We start from the raw sequence: 22,838 nt of genomic DNA, 5'->3' as shown, positions 1-22,838 counted from the left end.
TTGTGCCAGTACCACACTGTCTTGATGACCACAGCTTTGTAGTACAACCTGAAATCTGGCATTGTGATGCCCCCAGATATGGTTTTCTTTTTTAAAATTCCCCTGGCTGTTCGGGGTCTTTTCTGATTCCACACAAATCTTAAAATAATTTGTTCTAAGTCTCTGAAGAAAGTCCATGGTATTTTGATAGGGATTGCATTATACGTGTAAATTGCCCTGGGTAACATTGACATTTTCACAATATTAATTCTGCCAATCCATGAGCATGGAATATTTTTCCATCTTTTTGTGTCTTCCTCAATTTCTTTCAGAAGTGTTCTATAGTTTTTAGGGTATATTTTGAGAACCATTTGAATGGTAAATGGTTCTCCAACCTTTTATTTTCAGGTTGTAGGTGTCCTTCTGTCTAAAATGAGTCTCTTGTAGACAGCAAATAGATGGGTCCTGCTTTTTTATCCAGTCTGAAACCCTGCGCCTTTTGATGGGGTCATTAAGCCCATTCACGTTCAGAGTTACTATTGACAGATATGAGTTTAGTGTCATCGTGATATCTATTTAGTCCTTGTTTTTGTGGATTGTTCCACTGAACTTCTTCTTAAAGGGGAATTTTAAGAGTCCCCCTTAAAATTTCTTGCAGAGCTGGTTTGGAGGTCACATATTCTTTCAGTTCCTGCCTGTCTTGGAAGCTCTTTATCTCTCCTTCCATTTTGAATGAGAGCCTTGCTGGATAAAGTATTCTTGGTTGCATGTTCTTCTCATTTAGGACCCTGAATATATCCTGCCAGCCCTTTCTGGCCTGCCAGGTCTCTGTGGAGAGGTCTGCTGTTACCCTAATATTCCTCCCCATGAAAGTCAGGGACTTCTTGTCTCTTGCTGCTTTAAGGATCTTCTCTTTATCTTTGGAATTTGCAAGCTTCACTATTAAATGTTGAGGTGTTGAACGGTTTTTATTGATTTTAGGGGGGGATCTCTCTATTTCCTGGATCTGAATGCCTGTTTCCCTTCCCAGATTGGGAAAGTTTTCAGCTAGGATTTGTTCAAATACATATTCTGGCCCTCTGTCCCTTTCGGCGCCCTCGGGAACCCCAATTAAACGTAGGTTTTTCTTCCTTAGGCTGTCATTTATTTCCCTTAATCTGTCTTCATGGTCCCTTAATTGTTTGTCTCTTTTTTCCTCAGTTTCCCTCTTTGCCATTAACTTGTCTTCTATGTCACTCACTCGTTCTTCCACCTCGTTAACCCTCGTCGTTAGGACTTCTAGTTTGGGGGATCCCTGGGTGGCGCAGCGGTTTAGCGCCTGCCTTTGGCCCAGGGCGCGATCCTGAAGACCCGGGATCGAATCCCATGTCGGGCTCCCGGTGCATGGAGCCTGCTTCTCCCTCTGTCTGTGTCTCTGCCTCTCTCTCTCTCTCTCACTGTGTGCCTATCATAAATAAATTTAAAAAAAAAAAAAAAAGGACTTCTAGTTTGGATTGCATCTCATTCAATTGATTTTTAATTTCTGCCTGATTGGATCTAAATTCTGCAGTCATGAAGTCTCGTGAGTCCTTAATGCTTTTTTCTAGAGCCACCAGTAGCTGTATAATAGTGCTTCTGAATTGGCTTTCTGACATTAAAGTGTAATCCAGATTTTGTAACTCTGTGGGAAAGAGGGCTGTTTCTGATTCTTTCTTTTGAGGTGAGGTTTTCCTTCTAGTCATTTTGCTCAGTGCAGAGTGGCCAAAAACAAGTTGTATTGGAACACGAGGGAGTATCACTGGTCCCTCTAGCTGGTCTTCTGGGGGAGGGGCCTGCTGTGCTGATTTTCAGGTGTTAGCACTTGGGGGAGCTGCTCTGCCCCTGCCTGCTGCAGGGCTCAGCGGGGGTTGTTTACCCCGTCAGGCCCCAGGAGGAACAGCCGCAGTGGCTATGGCAACTCTGGAAGCCTGGATTCAGCCTCCGCAGGAACTACGGGGCTCGGGGCTCTCGGTTCTCCGTCCGCAGGGCCTGGAGGCTCCGGGGCGGGGCTGCTGATCTGCTCAGCTGGGGCAGGAGCGTCCTTGCTGTCCTGGGCTCTCCCGGCCTCTGCCTGTCCCGGGGGAGGCCGGATCCTGGGCTGTGTCCCGGCGCCCTGTGCTCCGGGGCCTGCGCTGTTGGATTCACGCTCCCGCCCTGCTGCTCCCTCCCTGGAGCTGCTCCCGAGCCCCTCCGAGCTGCTCCGGTCCCGCCGTGCGCGCTGCAGCCCTTAGGGAGCTCGGCGCACTCTCCTGCGCTCGCAGGTGTCTGTTAGTGTCCCCAGGGAGCCCGAGGGCATCCCCGCTCTCCTGGGTCCTGCTCTAACTCCCTGCAAGCCCCTTTCCGCCCGCCCGGGAAGGTTGGTGCAGCTCCTGCTTCTCCGGGACGGGGCTCTCCTGTCCTGGGGACACTCGCCCCGGCCTCAGCCCGGCTCCTCGCGGGGCCCCTCCCCCTTGGAGGCCTTTTGTGTCTTTATTTCTTTTTCCCCGTATTCCTACCTTGATAGAAGCACGAACTCTTCTCACTGTAGCATTCCAGCTGGTCTCTCTTTACATCTCAGGCCGAATTCGTAGATTTTCAGGATGATTTGAAGGTTATCTAGGTAATTTGGTGGGGACAGGCGATTTGGGGACCCTGCTCTTCCGCCATCTTGCCCCTCCTCCCCTTTTTAAGACTTTATTTTTAAGCAATCTCTATACCCACATAGGGCTCAAACTTGCAATCCCAAGATCAAAAGCTGAATGCTCCACCAACTGAGCCAGCCAAGCATCCCACTTCCTATTATTCTGACAATGAAATTAAAACTTTTCTGTGGCCTGCAAACCCTACATGATCAGCCTCTGCCTACCTCTCCTGTCTTATCTCCCACCACTCTCGTTGACAGTGCTCTAATCACACAAAGTTAGGATTTGGTTTAAAAAAAAAAAAGGAATCTTATTTCAAGCAGTTTTAAAAATATTAGTCCCTGTAATGTGCAGAATTTTAAAAATTTATGAAAACATTGTCAACCAAACCTGAACATGCATGAGTAGTTATCTGAAAATAATTGAAATATTTAAGATCAAACGCCTAACCTCCCCAACTCTTTAAAATCTTGGAGCCTTCTTGTTTAATTTTCTATGGCTTAAAACAATACCATTGTACAGGGGACCTGGGTGGCTCGGTCGGTTAAGCGCCTGCCTTCAGCTCAGGTCATAATCTTGGAGTCCTCGAAAGCCCTGTGTTGGGCTCCCTGTTCAGTGGGGAGTCTGCTTCTCCCTCTTCTTTGTCTACTTGTGCTTACTCTCTCCTTCTCTCTCTCTCTCTCTCAAATAAATAAATAAAATCTTTTTAAAAAACCCAAACAATACCATTGTATTAACTTACAGTTCTAGAGAGTAGAAGTCCAAAATGGGTCTCAGTGGACTAAAATCAATATGTTAGAAATTTTACTAGCTGTAAAAATGAATGAAATCCTGCCATGTGACCTAGGGTTTTATGCTAAGTGAAATAGACAGAGAAAGACAAATTTTGTATGATTTCACTTATATGTGAAATCTGAAAAACAAAACAAATGAACAAACAAAACAGAAACAGACTCAGGCACAGGAAATGAACTGCTGGTTACCAGAGGGGGAAGAGGTTTGGGCAGATGAAATAGGTGAAAGAAATTAAGAGGTACAAATTTTAGTTGTAAATAAATAAGTCATGGGAATATAATGTACACGAATATAGTTAATAATACTGTAATAACTTTGCATGGTGACAGATGGTAACTAGACTTATGATGGGATCATTTAGTAATATATAAAAATATTGAATCACTGTGAAATACACCTGAAACTAAAAAGGTACTGCATGTCAATCATACTTCAATAGTTTTTTTTTTTTTTTAAGGTGTCAGTAGGGCTATATTCCTTCTGGAGGCCTAGAGGAGAATCCATTTTCTTGCCTTTGCCAGGTTCTGAAGTACCCAGCATTCCTTGGCATGTGGCCCCTTCCCCCATCCTCAAAGCCAGCAGCATAGCATCTTCAAATCTGTCTCTGGGTCTTACTCTTTTGCCTCCTCCCTCTTCTAGTTATGAGGAACCTTTTGATTATATAGGGTCCACTTGGCTAATTCAGGATAATCTCTCCATCTCCGGGTCAGCCAACTAGCAACTTAATTCCATCTGTAGCCTTACCTATCCTGTATATTTACAGGCTCAGGAAATTGGAACGTGGACATCTTTGGAGGGGCCATTATTCTGTCTATGACAGATTAAAATTTTTTTTCTCTTTTTATGAGGGCAATACATTCTCATTCCCAAAAAATTAGAAAACAGACCAGGAATTCAGGAACTGTTCAGGCCCTGTTGATATCTCTTTTTTTCCTTTTTAATTGAAGTATGTTGACATACAATGTTATTAGTTTTAAGTGTACAACATAGTGATTGGACAATTTTCTATATTCTGCAATGCTCACCACTATAGTGTAGTTAACGATCTGACACAATACAAAGTTATTACAGTATTATTGACTATATTACCTATGCTATACTTTTCATCCCCATGGCTTATTTATTTTATAAATGGAAGTTTAGGCTCTCTTGATCTTTTAGTGGAAAGAGAGACACTTAGTTCATGTTGATTAAAAAGAGATAGTCTCTGAGCACTTAGGGTATTTGAAGCACTAGAAAAGTTTATTAAAAGTCACAACCAAGGGGAGCCTGGGTGGCTCAGTCGGTTAAGCATCTGCCTTCAGCTCAGTTCATGGTCTCCGGGTCTTGGGATTGAGCTCTACATCTGGTTTCCTGCTCAGCAGGGAGTTCTCTCTCTCTCTCTCTCTCTCTCTTCAAATTAATAAATAAAATCTTTTTAAAAAGTCATGAACTATAGTCAAACTATGGATGAAAAGAGCCCAGATGCCCATCGACAGATGAATGGATAAATGTGGTATATATACACGTGGAATACTACTCAGCCATCAAAAAATGAAATCTTGCCATTTGCAACAAAGTGGATGGACCTAGAAGGTATTATGCTAAACAAAATAAGTCAATCAGAGAAAGACAATTATCATATAGTTTCATTCATATGTGGGATTTAAGAAACAAAACAGGAGCATAGGGGAAGAGGAAAAAATAAAACAAGATGCAATCAGAGAGAGAGACAAACCATAAGAGATTCTTAATCATAGGAAACAAACTGAAGGTTGCTAGAGGGATGGGGGGATAGGGTGACTGGGTGGTGGACATTAAGGAGGGCATGTGATGTAATGAGCACTGGGTTTTATAAGACTGATGAATCACTGAACTCTACCTATAAAACTAATAATACACTGTCAACTGAATTTAAATACATTTTTAAAAATTAAAAAAAGTCACAAACAAGAAAACTACCTGCCAAATAAAATCATTTTACTAATTAATAGAGTTGGTGTCTCTACTAAAAAAATAACCAAGAGAGATAAATAGATAATACCACAAGAAAAAATATTTGTAACCACATAAGGATGTGGTTACCACATAGATGTTAACTAAGCTTACTGTGACAGTCATTTTGCAGTATATACATATGTCAAATCATTATGTTAATACAATATATGTCAATAAGACTGAGGGGGGACTAAAAATCAAAAGAGATGAGTAGGTAACATACATTGAGTTTTTAATTTTTTTTAATTTTTTTTTTAATCTGGTCACTGCATAGTTTTATTCCAAGATTCAGTCAACTACTGTTGTCAGGGTCATGAAAAACAAGGAAGAACTGAGGATTTATCATAGATTGGAGGGGACTAAGGAGACATCACTAAATGCAGTGAGGGATCCTGGACTGGATCTTGCAACTGAAAAAGGACATTCATGGAAGAACTTGAGAAATCCAAATAAAGTCTGTAGTTTAGTTAATAGTATTGTACCAATGTTAATTTCTTAATTTTTGTAATTGACCTGGTTTTACAAGATGTTAAATCAGTGGAACTTGGGCAAAGTGTATATGGGAACTCTCTATACTGTTTTTGCTAATTGTTCTTTTTTTTAATTTTTTAAAAATTTTTATTTATTTATGATAGTCACACAGAGAGAGAGAGAGAGAGGCAGAGACATAGGCAGAGGGAGAAGCAGGCTCCATGCACCGGGAGCCCGACGTGGGACTCGATCCCGGGTCTCCAGGATTGCGCCCTGGGCCAAAGGCAGGCGCTAAACCTCTGCGCCACCCAGGGTTCCCTTTGCTAATTGTTCTAAGTCTAAACTTATTTCAAAATCAAAAGTTTTTAAAAAAGACAATAGTAAGAAAGGAAAAGAAGCCACAGAGTCAGAAATGTTTGGAAAAGACTCATAACCAGAATATATAAATAGCTCATATAAATCAATACGGAAAAGGCTGACAATTCAATAGAAAAACAGGCAAAAGATTTGAAAAGTGACTCCACATAAAAGAATATCCAAATGGCCAATAAGCAGATAAAAGTGTGCCAGTATACCAAGTTTCTTCAAGTTACAACCCTTGTGCTTTGCTGATGGGAATGTAAAATGGTGCAGCTTCCATGGAAAGCACAATATGGGTTTTAGTTCCTCAAAAAAATAAACAGAAATTACAGTATGATCCAGAAATTCCACTTCTGGGTATGTACCCCAAAGAATTGAAAGTAGGGCCGTGAACAGGTATTTGCACACCTATGTTCATAGCAGCACTATTTAAAATAGTCAAAATGGGGGCGTCTGGGTGGCTAAGTGGTTGAGCATCTGCCTTTTGCTCAGGTCATGATTCTGGGTTCCAGGATTGAGTCTCACATCAGGCTCCCTGTGAGGAGCCTGCTTCTCCCTCTGCCTATGCCTCTGCCTCTCTCTGTGTTTCTCATGAATAAATAAATAAAGTCTTTAAAAAAAAAATAGCCAAAAGGTTGGAAACAACTCAAATGTCCACCGGTGGATGAAAGGTGGATAAACAAAATATGGTATATACATACAATGGAATATTATCATTTGGCCCTAAAAAAGGAGTGAAATTCTGAGACATGCTACAATATGGATGGACCTTAAAAACATTATACCAAGTGAAATAAGCCAAACACAAAAGACAAATATTGTATGATTCTACTTGTATGAGATACATAGAGTAGTCAAATTCAAAGATATAGAAAGTAGAATAGTGGTTATCAGGGGCTGGGGAAAGAGGAAAATGGGAAGTTATTCTTTAATGAGTGTAGAGTTTCAATTTGGGATAATGAAAAAGTCCTGGAGATGGATGGTGGTTCTGGTTGCCCAACAGTGTGAATGTATTAATGCCACTGAATTGTACACTTTAAAATGGTGGGGCCTCCTGCCTGGCTCAGTCAGTAGAGCATGCATCTCTTGATCTCAGGGTTGTGAGTTTGAGCCCCATGTTGGGCATGGAGTCTACTTAAAAAAAATTTTTTTTAATGGTTAAAATGGCAAATCTTATGTATATTTTATCACACATACAAAAAAATGTTATACACCAATATTCATGGCGAACATAGATTCAGAAATCCTCAACAAAATATTAGCAAGTCAAATTCAGTAATACATTAAAACAATCATACATCATGATTAAGTGGAATATATTCCAGAGGTGCAAGTATGGTGCAACATCCACAACTCAATCACTGTGATACACCATATTAACAAAATGAAGGATTAAAAACCATATGATCATCTCAATAGATGCAGAAAGAGAATTTGACAAAATTAAACATCCATTCATGATAAAAGCTCTCAACAAAATGGATATAGAGGAATTATACCTCAACATAATAAAGGCCCAAAAACCACAAAAATAAAATTGTGCTCAGTGGTGATAATAGTGGCAGCTATGAGATGCAGATTAAAATCACAATGCAGTATCATTACCTAGAATGCCTAAACTGTAAACAGGCCAACAAAAGTAAGCACTGGCAGGAATATGAAGCAACTAGAACACTGATACCCTGCTGTAGAAATTAGTATAAGTAGTAGAAATTAGTATAAGTACTTTGGAAAATTGCTTAGCATTACCTACATAGCTTGAACATATGCATACCCTATAGCCCAGCAATTTACACACCTCGATAAATAACCAACCGGAAATATCTTCACATGGGCACCATACAACAAATACAAGAATGCTCATAGCAACATCAGTTTGTTATGGCCCTCAAACTGAAAACAGTCTTCAACAGGAGAATGAAGTCAATAAATTATGAATATTCATGTGATGAGATACTTTCTGGTAATAAAAATAGATGAACCGCTAAATGCAGCTGAGTTGGATAACTCTTAGAAATGTATTGAGCAGAAAATGATATTTATATCAGGTTCAAAAGTAGGCAAAACAGATCAGTGGTGATAAGAATCAGTGTAGGCATGACCTATAGGGAGAAGTGTGGGTAATGCCTGAGAGGGGATATGAGGAAAGATCTATGCTAGTAACCCAGTATTTCTTTATCTGGGTAGTGGTTACATAGATGTGTTGACCTTTGAAATTTTATTGAACTATAATATTTTTATTGGTGTATTTTTGGGGGAGGTTAATTACACTTCCATAAAAAATTTACTTGAAAATTGAAAGATATAATAAGTCCACATTCTATGTTTATTTAATGGCATTATGTTTCAGTATTTTACCCTACTCCCTTCCCACTATCCTGTACCCCATGCCCCTCCAGTCTGTGATAAATTTCTTCCCACTCTTATTCTGATTGTCTTCAAGTTTAAGATGTTTTCAAGTTTTAGCTTGACCTCTCTTTGAAGACAGTTTGAGCTAGAGGTGCTAACTGCAGCAAACTGAACTTTGATCTGAATGGAGCGCTATTCGCTGTGTCAGGGAGATTGAAGATTTACATTCCACACTCCACCCCCAGAATCTAGACGGCTTAACAGGGAGTGGAAAAGGTGGCGTGGTGCCTGCTTTAGTGTACTGTAGTCTCTGTATTGCTTAATTATTTATCTGAGAAACAGTGATTGGATTAGTCAGTGGCAGGGAGGTACAGAATTTTGTTATAGTGACATTTCTATTTATGGTTTTGTCAGTTCTTAGTCATACTTGAGTCCCTTTTCTTACCCTTTACGTTCCTATCCTGTATTTTATTCAATTGAGGCTTTACTCTGATCTAACTATTCTTTAAGTCATTTTTTTCATTAAGCATGTATTCATTAGTTGATTACTATATGCTAGGCACTTATGAAGAAATAAGACATATAATCTCTGCCCTCAAATTGCTTGCAGCTCTATTTGGAAACAAATGATCAGTCTGGGAAATTACTCAGTAACTCATAGAATTGGTTCTTAACCTAGACCAGAAGCTGGAAACGTGTACTGAAAGAAATTACAGCTAAGCTAAATTTTGAAAGGGATGTGTATGTTCATAGTGGGGATATGGGAAAATTCAGAGAGCTGAGGCATAGGAGGTATGCACAAGCTGAGTCCTGCAGGGTCTTATATGTCATGCTAAGAAATTTGGATTTTATTTTGAAGACAGTGGGGAGCTTTTGAGGCATTATGAACAAGGAAGTGATGTGATCAGATTTTTAAAAGATTGGGCTGATGATAATCATATATAAGTTGATTTAACAAATTGAAGTAGGCTGTATAGGGATGGAATTATCTAGGCCCTTGTCAAAGTGTAGTCCCAGCATTATTGGCATTATGTGAGAGCTGTGAAAGATGTAGATTGGGGGGTACCTGATTGGCTCAGTTAGTTAACTGGCCCACTAGGGGGACGCCTGGGTGGCTCAGTGGTTGAGTATGTCTGGGTCACGATCCCAGGGTACTGGGATCAAGCCCCATGTCTTGCTTCTCACTCAGTGGAGAGTCTGCTTCAGGATTCTCTCTCTCCCTCTGCCCTTTCCTCTTTCTTTCTCTCTCTCAACTAGATCTTTTAAAAAAATGTAGAATCTTGGGACCTAAATCAGCATTTTAACAAGATCTCCAAATAATTCATAGGCACATTCAAGCTTATGAAGCACTGATTTAGATGGATGTGTTGATAGGCTTTAGACAGCTGGTATGAAGAAGAAAGGACAGAGTGCAAGAGATATTACACTCTTCTTGATACTCCTCCCTGCCAAATACGCACCAGACACCCCCTAATCATTCTTTACCTTTTAGCTAAAATGGAACTCCTCATTCCCAATATGTATGATTAGCACCTTTGCCATATCTCGCATAGTACCCTGTATTTACCTGGTAATTTTTCATATTTTTACTGTAATTATTTAATTACCTGATGGTAAGCACCATGAGAGCAGGGACTGTCTTTCTATGCTGGCTGACACATAATAGGCACCCAATAAATATCTATGGTTTGATTGAATGAATTCATCATGTAGAAGATGGATTTGAGTGTGTTCAGGAATAAACATGTTGGGGATCCCTGGGTGGCGCTGCGGTTTGGCGCCTGCCTTTGGCCCAGGGCGCGATCCTGGAGACCCGGGATCGAATCCCACGTCAGGCTACCGCTGCATGGAGCCTGCTTCTCCCTCTGCCTGTGACTCTGCCTCTCTGTCTCTCTCTGTGTGACTATCATGAATAATTAAATAAAATCTTTAAAAAAAAAAGAATAAACATGTTATATTCATAATAATAGTGATTTTTAAATAGCACTGACAAGTTCCAGGCACTGTTCTAAGTGATATATATGTGTGTATGTGTATATAAATTTATTTTATTATTATAAAATAATTTATATATAAATTTATTTGATCCTCTCAATAAGGTAGATACTTTCAATATCCTCATCTTACAGATGAGAAAACTGAGGCACTGAAAGGATAAGTAATTTGCCTAAAATTACAGTTAGTAAGTGTGAGTCAAGATTCAGTCTGATATGACTCTACTATGGTTTTGGACAAAATAACTTCCTCGCCCTTTTTGTATATTTCTATGTATTATTTAATTTTGATAACATTAGTGTGAGGAAGGCATTATTATCCTGTTTTACAGTTAAGGAAGCAAGGGTTCAAAAAGTTATATAGCTTATATAGTTATATCTTTATGTAAAGATACACACAGATAGTAGGTGGTGGAACTAGCCTTTAAACCCATGCCTGTCTAGCTCCAAAACCTGTAGTTTTAGCAGTAATGATGGTGCCTCTGTGTGGAGTCTAAAATACCTGTGGGATGTGAGTCTTAAGGTATTGAGAGGATGCCTAACATTTAGGTTGTGGGTAGGGGGAGAATTCAACAATCCCATTTGCTATGATATCATTAGCACAAACCTAATGATAGCAAACATTAGGTTTGCAGGGGCAAAGGAGACCTAAGGCAATTCCAGCCAGCCTCATAACTGACCAGATGGAACTTTGAACTCAGGAGATTAAGAATCCAAGCCTTTACAATAAGCTGTAACTTAGGTGACTAAGGACCTAGTTATCATTTTTTTCTTATAGCCTCGGAGAAAGCAGACAGCTTAGAAATACTGAATGTCAGAACTGGTTCCTTCCCACAGTCCACTATACACCACCTCCCCCTTGGTTTATAATGAGGAAGTTGAGGAAGAAAGTAATTAGGTGACTTGCCAATGTCTAATAAAACCATTAGAAACAAGCCAGGAATAGAGAATTGGGTCACATTCATGGATTCTTTGCCCTGTGCCCTGTGACTTTCTAGGTTCCAGATTTATCACCTCTTATTTAAACCTGTTCTGCCATTGCAGTTACTTCTTTACCACTGTGTGGTTCTTTTTGACTTTGACCCCCTGGAAATATTGACTTGTTTTTTTCTCTTCTGGCCAAACATATACTCAACTCTGGCAAGTCACGTGGCTTACTTTCATTAACAATACTGCTATCAAATCACCACTGGCAGAAGCACAACTGGCACAGACAGCTCCAAGTTGTTCTTCTTGGAGTGCAAATGAGATTCTTTTGAGCTGTTCACACACTTGGTCAATTTTTGTAAAGTTTGAAGGCCATAGATACAAATGTAGTTTGTGTAACTTTTTTTCTTCTAAGGTTGCAAACTTCTCACCTAAATGGGAAGAGTGCTTATTATAGATAACCGCGTGCAGTTCTCTTACTCCTTCTCCTGCTGTTGGTGTATCTTCTAAGGCACAGTATAGTAAAATGAAATTAGATCGAAAACAACTATATAATTAGTTCTTACACCCATGCCTCCTGCTGCATACAGCCCCACACAGTTACTAGACTTTCAGTTCCCAAATGTAATAACAGTTCCTGTTGTGTTTTTGTTTCACAGTCATGGCAGAATGGTGTAGTAAAGCTACAGTTTGTAAAGGAAATCTACTTTAGTTAAAACTTACAGTAAAAAAACCCAAGCAAACAGGGGCGCCTTGGTGGCCCAGTCAGTTGGACTCTTGGTTTTAGCTCAGGTCCTGATCTCAGGGTTGTGAGATGATCCCCACATTGACTCTGTGCTTAGTGTGCTCAGCGCAGAATTTCTCTTCTCACTACCCTCCCCCCCACCATTTCCCTACACTCCTGCGCTCTCACTTTCTCTTAAATAAATAAAATTTTTTAAAAAGCCACAACTAATATGATAGTTTAGCCTGCAAAAGCGATATATTTTATTTGTGCTTATTCTTATATTCCCACCCATCTTCTTTAAGTCATTTTCTTCCATGTTTTGACATTTACCATGAGTGCAATCATCTATTACTTAAATAACCGATTATGTAGAAAACATCTACAAGACCACTAGTAATCTAGTAATTTGCTGATCACTGAAATATTTTTAGGGTTGGACTCCACTCTTTTGGCCTTGATTTGTTCCTAAAAGCTTTATTATGATGCAGATCATAATGTATTACAATTGATGCAGATCAAGCAATGGAAAGTGGATTATATATTCCTGCAGAGATAATATAATTAAGGATTAAAACCCTATTAAGGACTCACCACAAATAAGTCATAACTCTAGGCAATAGTATAACTAAATCCCTGCATATGTAAAATAACATTCCAGGTTCAATAAAATGGACATAAATATATTGAACATTTTTATGATTATGCAAGTTACCCCCAAAGTACTGTAAGGTGTACATACAGCATACAAAATATAATTTCTTAAGCCCTTACTGTGTACCAGACACTGTGGGCAAATCAAACTGACTAAGCACTTGAAAAAGCCTGTAATCTGATGAGAGACAACACACAGATGCATTAACTTTAACATGAGAAAGGGTGAAAACAGTGATGTGACCAAAGACCAATACTAGAGGAAAGGGAGGTTGTTTTTTCTAGGTTAGATTCAATGGCAGTACTATCATTTGAGTTGAACTTGAGGAATTTGCATAAGTCAAGTTAACAGAAGTGAAGGCAGAATGGATGCATTTTAATTTGGGAAAATGGCATGAGCAAAGGCATGAGGTGGGAAAGGACACAGCATAATAATGACATAAGTAAGAGCTATCATTTAGTAAGCCCTTAGTGTATACATACTTTTTAAATCCTTGCTTCAGTTGTGTGAGGTGGCTACTACTACTACTACTATTATTATTATTATTATTATTCCACTATACAGATTGGAAAACTGGAGGAGTGGGAGGTTAAGTAAAGGGCAGAGTCCGTATTCTCCCCGGGTCTGTTTAATTCCCAAACCAAGGTCTTAGCTGCTGTGCTATGTGGTCTTCACATTCAGGAAATAGTGGGCAAAACAGCTTTCCTAGGGATGGAGTATGTACTGGGATATGGAGAGGAAGACCATCCTGGAAAGGCTTTATAGAGGGTTTTTAGAAGGTAGTGAAAATGGATAGAGAGGGACAGGAACAGGCTTGGAAGAGGGTTCAAAAATAACTGGCAACGGGGGATCCCTGGGTGGCGGTTTAGCGCCTGCCTTCGGCCCAGGGCATGATCCTGGAGTTCTGGGATCAAATCCCACATCGGGCTCCCTGCATAGAGCCTGTCCCCCGCCCCCCGCCTCTCTTCCTCTCCCTCTCCCTCTCTGTCTCTCATGTATAAATAAATAAAATCTTTAAAAAAAAAAATAACTGGCGGGCAGCCCCGGTGGCGCAGCGGTTTAGCGCCGCCTGCAGCCGGGGGTGTGATCCTGGAGACCTGGGATCAAGTCCCACATCGGGCTTCCTGCATGGAGCCTGCTTCTCCCTCTGCCTGTGTTTCTGCCTCTCTCTCGCTCTCTCTGAATGAATAAATAAATAAATCTTAAAAAAAAAATAACTGGCAACGGATTGTTCTAGGGACTAGGGAAAGGAAAGAAATCAAAGATGACCGAGGTTTATATTTGGCTGACTGAGGGAACAGAGGTAGAAAAGTGAGAAGAAACTTGTTTGGAGGGTTGGGGAGGGGAGGAAGGATGGAGCAATCATTTTGATTTGGAATACATTGCATTTAAAGTACAGATGAAAGATACCATTGGAAATTTAGGCAGCAAAGGTTAATTTCTCATTCTGTTAAGAAGTTTGGATTAAGAGAAAGACAAGAGGACAATAACTGGAGGTGGCTCAACTAAGGATTTATCAGAATCGACACTCTGACCCCAGAGGGCCTGTTGCTCCTGCATCTCATCAACCTTCTATATCTTGGCATCACTCCATAGCCCCTCTGTGATGGATGATAGCTTCCTTTACTTCTGCCTCTGATGTTTGTTTTTCTTTCTTTTTTCGTTTTTCTTTTTTTAATTTTTTTAGAGGGGGGTGGGCATGGCAGCAGGAGAGGGAGAGAGAAAATCTTTTTTTTTTTTTTTTTTTTTTTTGAGAGAGAAAATCTTAAGCAGACTCCACACCCAACTCGGGGCTTGAACTCATGACCCTGAGATCATGACCTGAGCCAAAATCAGGAGTCAAAGGCTTAACTGACTGAGCCACTGGGGCACGCCTGCTGTTCTCTCTTCTTACTGCATCTGATATCTACCTGCCCTGTGATCTCTCATCCTTTGATCCTTCTGCATTCACAGGGTCCAACAGTCAGTCCCCTTCTGTTTTCACCTACCTTTCTTTCTAGTCTAAACATCCAGGTCAGATATTTGAATTCTGCCTTCTCTGGCATCTTAACGATACCTCTTCCCCTCGACATTACCTTCCTCTTCATTCCACATCCAAAGGATCATTCTCTTAACCAGTGAAGGCACTAAAGGGCAATGAACCAATAATCCTAATTTTAATATCATAACCATCAGCTCTAGAAAATTATCCTCTGCAAATGGACTTAACACTGAAAGAGTCTCTGGTCCTTGAAAGGGACCAAAGCAGGCATATCTCATTGGGCTTACTTTGTGCCTGAAATCTATGGTATTCTTACTGGATAATATACTCTAGGAATGAGCAGAGCAGTTAAGAGGTTAGGCTACTTTTAGTTTTGTCTTGTTTCCAAACTTCTGAAGTATGGAGGAGGCAGCTGGCATAGGAACCTAAGGAGGGAAGAGCTCCTGAGGTCCCTTAAAGGTGATAGTGTTTGGGCTACTGTGTTGGCATCCTGTTTCTTCCCCAAATCCAAACCCCACTTTGGATAGGGACTTGATTGAAACCTTGGCTGCCTCTGAACACACTGGTAGCTCCTGACTAGCCTCAGTTGGCACCTACATTGCTTCCCCAGCCCAAGGCTCTGGGGCCTTTGTGTATATAGCACAGAGGGCCAGCAGAGGGAGCTGTGGTCCCAGAACATTCTCCAGAGCTTCTAATTTCTGATTTTGCAAGAGATCTTCCCTGGCACCATTCGAATCAAATCTCCCTTGTAAATAAGAATTTAGCTTGAGATATGCCTGAGTTTGGTGCCAGATCCCTGGTGTGAGCAGATGGGGAAGTTCTGCATAGTTGTTTAAACTTGAAAACCATAAGGAACTCTTGATTTCAAGGAAACGCCTGTTTACTGAGCTGATCCAAATCAAGCAACTCTTGAGAAATGGGAGTGCCTTCTTGACCTCGATCCTTATTGATCTTGGTATCAGCACCTCCAGTGACGTGTCCTGAGGGGCGGGAGAAAATTAACAAGTGCCTTCCTTACACACAGGGAAAGAGAGGAAGCCTGACTGTTGCTGCAGAAAGTCCCTACTGGGGAGGTGGGGGTTGTGTGTTTGGGTAGCATTAAACAGTGAGTGTCCTGTGGGAAGTTCAGTGCCTGGGTGCAGAACCTTACATCAGCTCCGATTTTGAGTGAAAAGGAGAAGGTTTGAAGCCGGCCAGTAAGGGACTTGTCAGGCGGTTGACTAATGATCTTAATTTGAATAGAAAGTCACTTTGAAAGGGGATGCAGATTCAGCTAGATATTGTGAACTTGTGAATCATTAGGTTTGGTTCTGCTTTTGGGCACTCAAAAAACCCTGGCATTTCCAAACCAGTTTTCCCTTTTGCTTCAGGACATATATTACCCAAGCCTGAACTATGGAGAAGTGGGACAGTAATGAGGGCACCTCAGCTTTTCACGTGCCTGAGTGGATGGTGAGTTCTTTGGTCACTTTGCTTTTCCTTCTGTTTCTTGGTAATGAGGCAACCATGTCTGACAGGTGACAGGGATCACCTGTGACAAGTCCCTACCAAGACCTGTGGTTGGAAGAACAGTTATTCCTCTAATTTCTAATTAGTTCTTGTGTCCTGGATCATGCCTATTTCTTAATTGCAAGTGAACCTGGGAAAGGTTTGAGTTCCATGGCCAGAGTCAGCTTATTGCCTGGTTGTCTGTGCTGGGCTGGAGTTCCTCTACTGCTGGTGTATTGCATGGATTGTGTTATCCTGTGATTGCTTCTCACTCTGTTTGCAAGCTAATACTTAGTTTATTTCTCATGGGGGTAAAGAAAAAGAATAGTGAGGGTGGGGGGATTTCTCCCTTACCTGCCCCACTTTTCCCCAGATATTCTTTATATCTGTATTTCTAAAGGGCAGGAACTATATAGCTTTCTTGGTACCATTCTTCAAAATGTCATATTTGCCTGTTAGATATTTTTTTTTAATTTTTTTATTTATTTATGATAGTCACACAGAGAGAGAGAGAGAGAGGCAGAGACACAGGCAGAGGGAAGAAGCAGGCTCCATGCACCGGGAGCCCAACGTGGGACTCGATCACAGGTCTCCAGGATCGCGCCCTGGGCCAAAGGCAGGCGCCAAACCTCTGCGCCACCCAGGGATCCCCTGTTAGATATTTTTAATATAATTTAAATATAAGGACTTATTTGTCGATAAGAACTAACACATAAAACCTAGTATTTCAGATCCAGTTTCAACTTTGTTTAAAGTTTATTTAACTTGATTTAAAAACAGCAACCACTGTCTGGTTTTTTCTAGATTTAGCCTGATTTCTTAGAGTCTATACCAGCCTTATGTCTTTATATATATATGTATGTTTCCCTATGGAAAACTGGCTAGATTATTATATACAGCATATTTTAGGCTCTTTTCAGTGTTTATGGAATTATGGACTTACATAACCATCAGTAACGAGATTGATTATATAGTAGGCCTGACAAAGGCCAAACTAAAGAAACCACATTTCAAGTCTCACTGTCACAACTATTGTTTATTATTTTTGTTGGGGTTATTGCTATTGTTGTTCTTGTTTCAGAACCTTGTGCTCAGTTTTAAAGTGTTCAATGGAAATAAATCCTATCCATTAACAGGCTTATTTCAAATAACATAGTGTTTTAAAATTGATGGAAAGGATTCACATAATAATTCTGGTTGGATTTTAAATTTGTTTTTGAATCTCCAGCCACTCACTAATAAACAAGAAGGAGGAGCAAGAATTTTGGTTGTCTTAGGGGAGGGACCACTTTAAGATATTAAACTTTAGTATTTTGATAAAGGAATATTACAGAAGAATTCCACAGAACATTAGAGTGTCAACTCAGAGTCAATAAAAGTTTTATAGTAACTCTTATTCTCATAATAGTCCTCTTATCTCTTCAGCATGTGCTCTCCACAGGAGCTCCTACTGAACCTTTACTTACTTCTTTTTATTTACAGGAACAAGAAAACTCCTGCAAGAGTTAGTGACTATTGCTTAAGGACGTGACCCAGGACTTCCCAACTTTTAGAAAACATTCTTTAATAAAGCACAGCTCTGCTTTTTTTTTCAATATGGCATTCTCAGATATTTCTTGGCCCTTCTCAAAAGCCAGAAAAACACCTTTGATCAGCAAAAATTTTTTAACAACAGCAAGAAAGAGTAGTAAGGGGCTTGTCTTCAATAACTTAGCTTTTTGTCTATCTTTTCCTTGCCAAAGATTTACCTCTTGATGCTTTCTTTCAGATAGCACATAAATCATTACTTTCTGACCTGGCTGGAAGTGCTTCATTAGGCTGCCACTGATAGCCACATAGCCGTAAAGTGAGCCATCAAGCACCCTCTAGTGTATATTGCCTGTAGATCTTACCTATGAAATATTAGAATGCCTTTTAATCCCCCAGGAGAAAACCCTGAAGCCACATGGGAGATGTTGAGGGCCAGAATTTCAATTTAAGAAGGCTTTAACCAAATGTCTGATTCATGTTCCAGTTTATACATTAACATAACTTAGTTTCCACTGAGACTATCCTTGCCACCAAAGGAAACATTACAAGACTTTCAGACCTTCTTTCAGGAGGACAGTTTAGCAGAGGAGGCACATTATAACATGTCCCTCTTTGTTAATGATCAGCAGCAGTAAGGGACTTGCACATCCCTCCAAGAATAGGACTCAGACCACACACAGCAGCTGACAGTACTCACATCTCTGATTCTCAGCAGGGAAATAAGCCAGAACAAAGTTTGAAGAATCCCCATCTTGAGAATTGATAAGGTAGGGATGCCTGGATGGCTCAGCGGTTGAGCATCTGCCTTTAGCTCAGGTCCTAATCCTGGGGTTCGAGATCGTGTCCTGCATCAGACTCCTTGTGGGGAGCCTGCTTATGTCTATGTCTCTGTCTCTCTCTCTCTCTCTGTCTCTCATGGATAAATAAATAAAATCTTTTTTTTAAAAAAAGTGAGAATTGATAAGGTAGACCTTCAAGTTAACATTCCTTCAGTCACTGCAAAACTTCTGGAGCCTCTGCTCCTAAGCTGTTTTCATGTCAAGGATTTTTTAACCTTGTTCAGGAATTTTACTGCTAAAAGGTTGTGGAACATATCCTTTTAAAGACTGTCCTTATTAATGTTTTTATTTCCCTTGAGAAATCTTTGGTCTCTACTGGTAGGTAAAATACCTCCTCTTGTGTTCATAGAGATCAACAGTAACCTTTTTAAAAGGTTTTTATATTTTGATGTTTCCTCCTCCAATCCAAGCTGTCTATAGTAGTACTTGGTACTTTTCCATAGGAAGTCTGATTGACTTTCTTGAGTACCCAGCCAGCTGGTTACCCAATTTTCTTTTGGCTAGAAATAATCTCTTTTATAGGTGAAGAATCTGCTCAGGCAGCTCATTTAGCTTAGAAGAGAGAGATGTGTCTAAGAATGCTTGAACCATGTCTACTTGGAAGTAAAAGAAAAATCTCTAAGGTATCTGGTAAATGGTGGTAGGAGGTAGTTTGACTACAACTCTGGATCTGGATTGACACTTAAAGGCAGAGACCCATTTGAGAAACTGATGAAAAACTATGGACTCTCTACCCAGGAAAATAAACACATACACAAAATTTTGCATTCTGTGTTAAGGGGTTGGTCTAGACATCCATGGACTCTAGGTGAAAAACTTTTGACCTAAAAGAATAGAAGTGTTAATAGGTTATATGTGTCATTATGTAGTCTCCAAAACCCTCTTACATCATTTTTTAAATTTGTCCAGTGCACATCTGAGATAGGAAAAGGAGCTGTTATTATTCCCATTTTACAAATGAGAATTACCAGTGTTAAGTGCTGAAATGTTAAGAAATGCAGAGAAGGAGAGAGAGAAAGCGCTGGTAATCATCCTTTGTAGTATGACTTTATGTACTTGAAAAGAAATTGTTTTCTCTTGGCCTGATCCTTTTTAGGGTAAATAGATCTTCCGTCCTCCCCATGAGTCCTAGTTTTCTCAATGTATTAACCATCTGTTCTTAACAGCCTTAAATTGTGAAAAGATCAGAATTAGACCCAGTTCTCTTTATATCCTGTGTTGGGTATAAAGAAAGGATCACTTCATTCTGTTCTCTGACCTTTCAAATAATCTTTTCTTTTCTGCCTGTGAATATGCCTCTATGGTGTGGTCACAGATAGGATAAAATGGTTGGTTAAGGGATCCCTGGGTGGCGCAGCGGTTTGGCGCCTGCCTTTGGCCCGGGGCGCGATCCTGGAGACCCGGGATCGAATCCCACATCGGGCTCCCGGTGCATGGAGCCTGCTTCTCCCTCTGCCTGTGTCTCTGCCTCTCTCTCTCTCATTCTATGTGACTATCATAAATAAATAAAAATTAAAAAAATTAAAAAAAAAATGGTTGGTTAAGGAGTCAGGAGCATTAGGGCTGCTTTATTCATGCTTGGAGAAAGTGTTAGAGCAGTGGTTCTTGAAGTGTAGTCCCCAGACCAGCATCCTTAAATCACCTGGGAACTTGTTGGAAATGCAAAAATATTTGGCCCCACCCAGATTTATTAAATCAGAAGCTCTGGGGATGGGGCTTAGCAATGCTTTTTATTTTTTTTATTTTTTTAAATTTTTATTTATTTATGATAGTCACACAGAGAGAGAGAGAGAGAGAGGCAGAGACATAGGCAGAGCGAGAAGCAGGCTCCATGCACCGGGAGCCCTATGTGGGATTCGATCCCGGGTCTCCAGGATTGCGCCCTGGGCCAAAGGCAGGCGCTAAACCGCTGTGCCACCCAGAGATCCCAGAAAAAGACTGTCTTTAAAAAAAAGGAAAGAAAAAGAAAAAGACGGTCTTATTTTATGAAATTATGAGTAAGAGATCAGGATTTTCATGGGTGATAGTGAATCGTATTTGAGTTCAGTTAATTTGTCCTAATATTTGGTAGTGACATTGGGCAAAGTTGCTAGTTAAAGAGCTGTTAGATTTCAGATTCTATGATTAGCCATTTCAGAATTGTGTGATCAGAGCCCAAAGATCATCTGGGCTGATACCATTTCTGAGACCCAATCTGATAAATAAAACTAAAAGAGTAATTTTAAATCAATTAAGTTTGAAGATAAATTAAGAGAAATGAGGTCGGACTAGTATACCCAGAATTAGGACCAGGGGACTTTTTCATCTTCTGATTAATACCATAAGGTGTGGTGTAGTAGAAAGAACTTTGGCTCTGTCATAAACACAGGCTCCCGTTTCAGTGCCATCACTGACTTGCAGTGAGATGTCCACCAAATCATTCGTTCTCTTAGGACTGCCCTTCCCTAACTTGTCAAAAGGGAATAATGAGGACTACTTTGTAAGATTCTTATACTGATTAATAGAAGTAACAGATATGCAGGGCTATGCATATATAGTAGGAACTTAATAAATATTAGCTCTCCTCCCTTTATTCCATTCTTCCAGAGATCTTTTCTCTCAAAGTAAAGATTATCCTTAAAATAAAAAAAAAAAAAATCTACCATTTTATGTTCTTCCTTCTGCTCAACAAGCAATCCCTTTTTTTAAGGAAGAATTCAAATCACATTTCCATCCCTGTCTTGTAACATACAGTTGAATGTAGATTTCCTATTCACTGCCTTCTAGAAATCAACAAATAATGTGATTCTTTGCCCTTTCATTTGACTCTCTGATATGTAACAAGGTCATTGTGATTCTGGGGACTCTAAGGAAATAGGAAATTCTCCTTTGTAGTCATACTTCCCACAAAACACACAGTTTTTGAAAAACTTTGGAAAAAACAGTCACTCACCATTTAATCAGCAACAATCTTGAGATGAGACTAGAAACCATACGTCAAAACCTGTATAAGAGACTAAAAAAAAGAAAAAAACCCTGTATAAAAGATGCACAATTAAGAGTAAAGCAACGGTCTGAGAAAGTTGATTCCATGGTGATAGCTGAAACCAGTGTCCTCAACCTGACAAACCCAAGGACACAGGGTGTAGAGGCTGCCTCGCATTTGGCACCATTTTTTTCTTACCTTCTTAATAAATTCCCTCATTGTTTTAGTGACTCTGTAGTTAATTTTTTTCTAATGAGACTAGGTTAACTAAAATCATCTGACATGGAAAAGGAGGAGGTAAGGTAAAAAGGAACCTAATTAGCAAGTTAATTATAGCAGGCAAAAAAGTGCACGGGTTATATAAATAAGCTATTGTTATGCGCATGCAAGTTGGGCCTTGTCAAGGGACTTGTTAAGGTTTAGAGGTCAGAGGATCCGTGTAATTAGGTGTTTAGGAAAAAAAAAATAAAGCAAAACAGCTACCAGAATTAGGAATGGTTGATGAGCCACTAACAGAAATGCCTTATTAAATTGGGCTCTACTGCTGGAGGGGTTGTTGGAGCCGCTTCAGGGATTCCAGGGAAGGGCAGCACCCCCACACGAAAAAGAAAAAAAAAAGCTAGCTGGAAACAGAGCCAACAGAATTGCTGATGAGGAAAGTTTAAAGGCCTAGCCACAAGGGTCCCTGGACTGGAGAGGTGGCAGTGGGGCTGGTCATGTCACTATGCTGGGCAACAAGAAGAAATACATTGTCAATGGGAACTCTGGGATTAGAGCCCAGGTGAGGCTAAGCTCTTACTTACCAGGCTTGTTGCTGCGGTAGCCATTACTGTAATAGGCCAGCTGCTTTTTCACTCCTTGCTGCTTTTCATCCCTGCTTCTGGCATAAGGTGAGCTGCCCCTCTCAATAGTTTCTTTCCCTATCTTGCCTGTTGGAATTAGGCAGTTCTCTCTGAAATGGAAAAGGAGGGTTACCTTGAAGGACTCTGGTTTTGGACAAGATCGAAAAGATAGGATAGAAACATTTATTTCTTGGGAAAAGTGTATATAATTCTATATAGAATTAGTGTATAGGTAGTCTATAGGTAGTCTCTTTGTAATATTCTTTTGTCTTAATTATGAGGTCAGTGTCTAATGAGTAAACAAGATTTAAACCTTGTCTCTG

At 40.2% G+C, this 22,838-nt stretch overlaps 1 protein-coding gene across 9 annotated transcripts in view; it reads left to right on the top strand.

Moving 5' to 3' along the window:
• The window catches only part of AHCYL2 (adenosylhomocysteinase like 2), a 165,361-nt gene that overhangs the window by 95,358 nt on the left and 47,165 nt on the right, over positions 1-22,838 (top strand). For 3 of the 9 annotated variants that reach the window (XM_055307405.1, XM_055307406.1, XM_055307412.1), the window contains one exon: positions 16,222-16,303. The exons of 2 other annotated variants lie outside the window; for them this stretch is intronic. In XM_055307405.1, the coding sequence (XP_055163380.1) occupies positions 16,247-16,303 (57 nt within the window). In that variant the 5' untranslated portion in view covers positions 16,222-16,246. Of the gene's footprint in view, positions 1-15,871; positions 15,957-16,221; positions 16,304-22,338; positions 22,455-22,838 lie in introns of those variants that run through there. 4 more of the 9 variants (XM_055307407.1, XM_055307408.1, XM_055307411.1 and 1 more) reach the window with 4 other exon arrangements.

This window comes from Nyctereutes procyonoides, unplaced genomic scaffold (genome assembly GCF_905146905.1).
Source record: "Nyctereutes procyonoides isolate TBG_1078 unplaced genomic scaffold, NYPRO_anot_genome, whole genome shotgun sequence".
In the NCBI taxonomy this organism is placed as follows: domain Eukaryota; kingdom Metazoa; phylum Chordata; class Mammalia; order Carnivora; family Canidae; genus Nyctereutes; species Nyctereutes procyonoides.
This window is presented reverse-complemented; position numbering and strand designations above follow the sequence as displayed.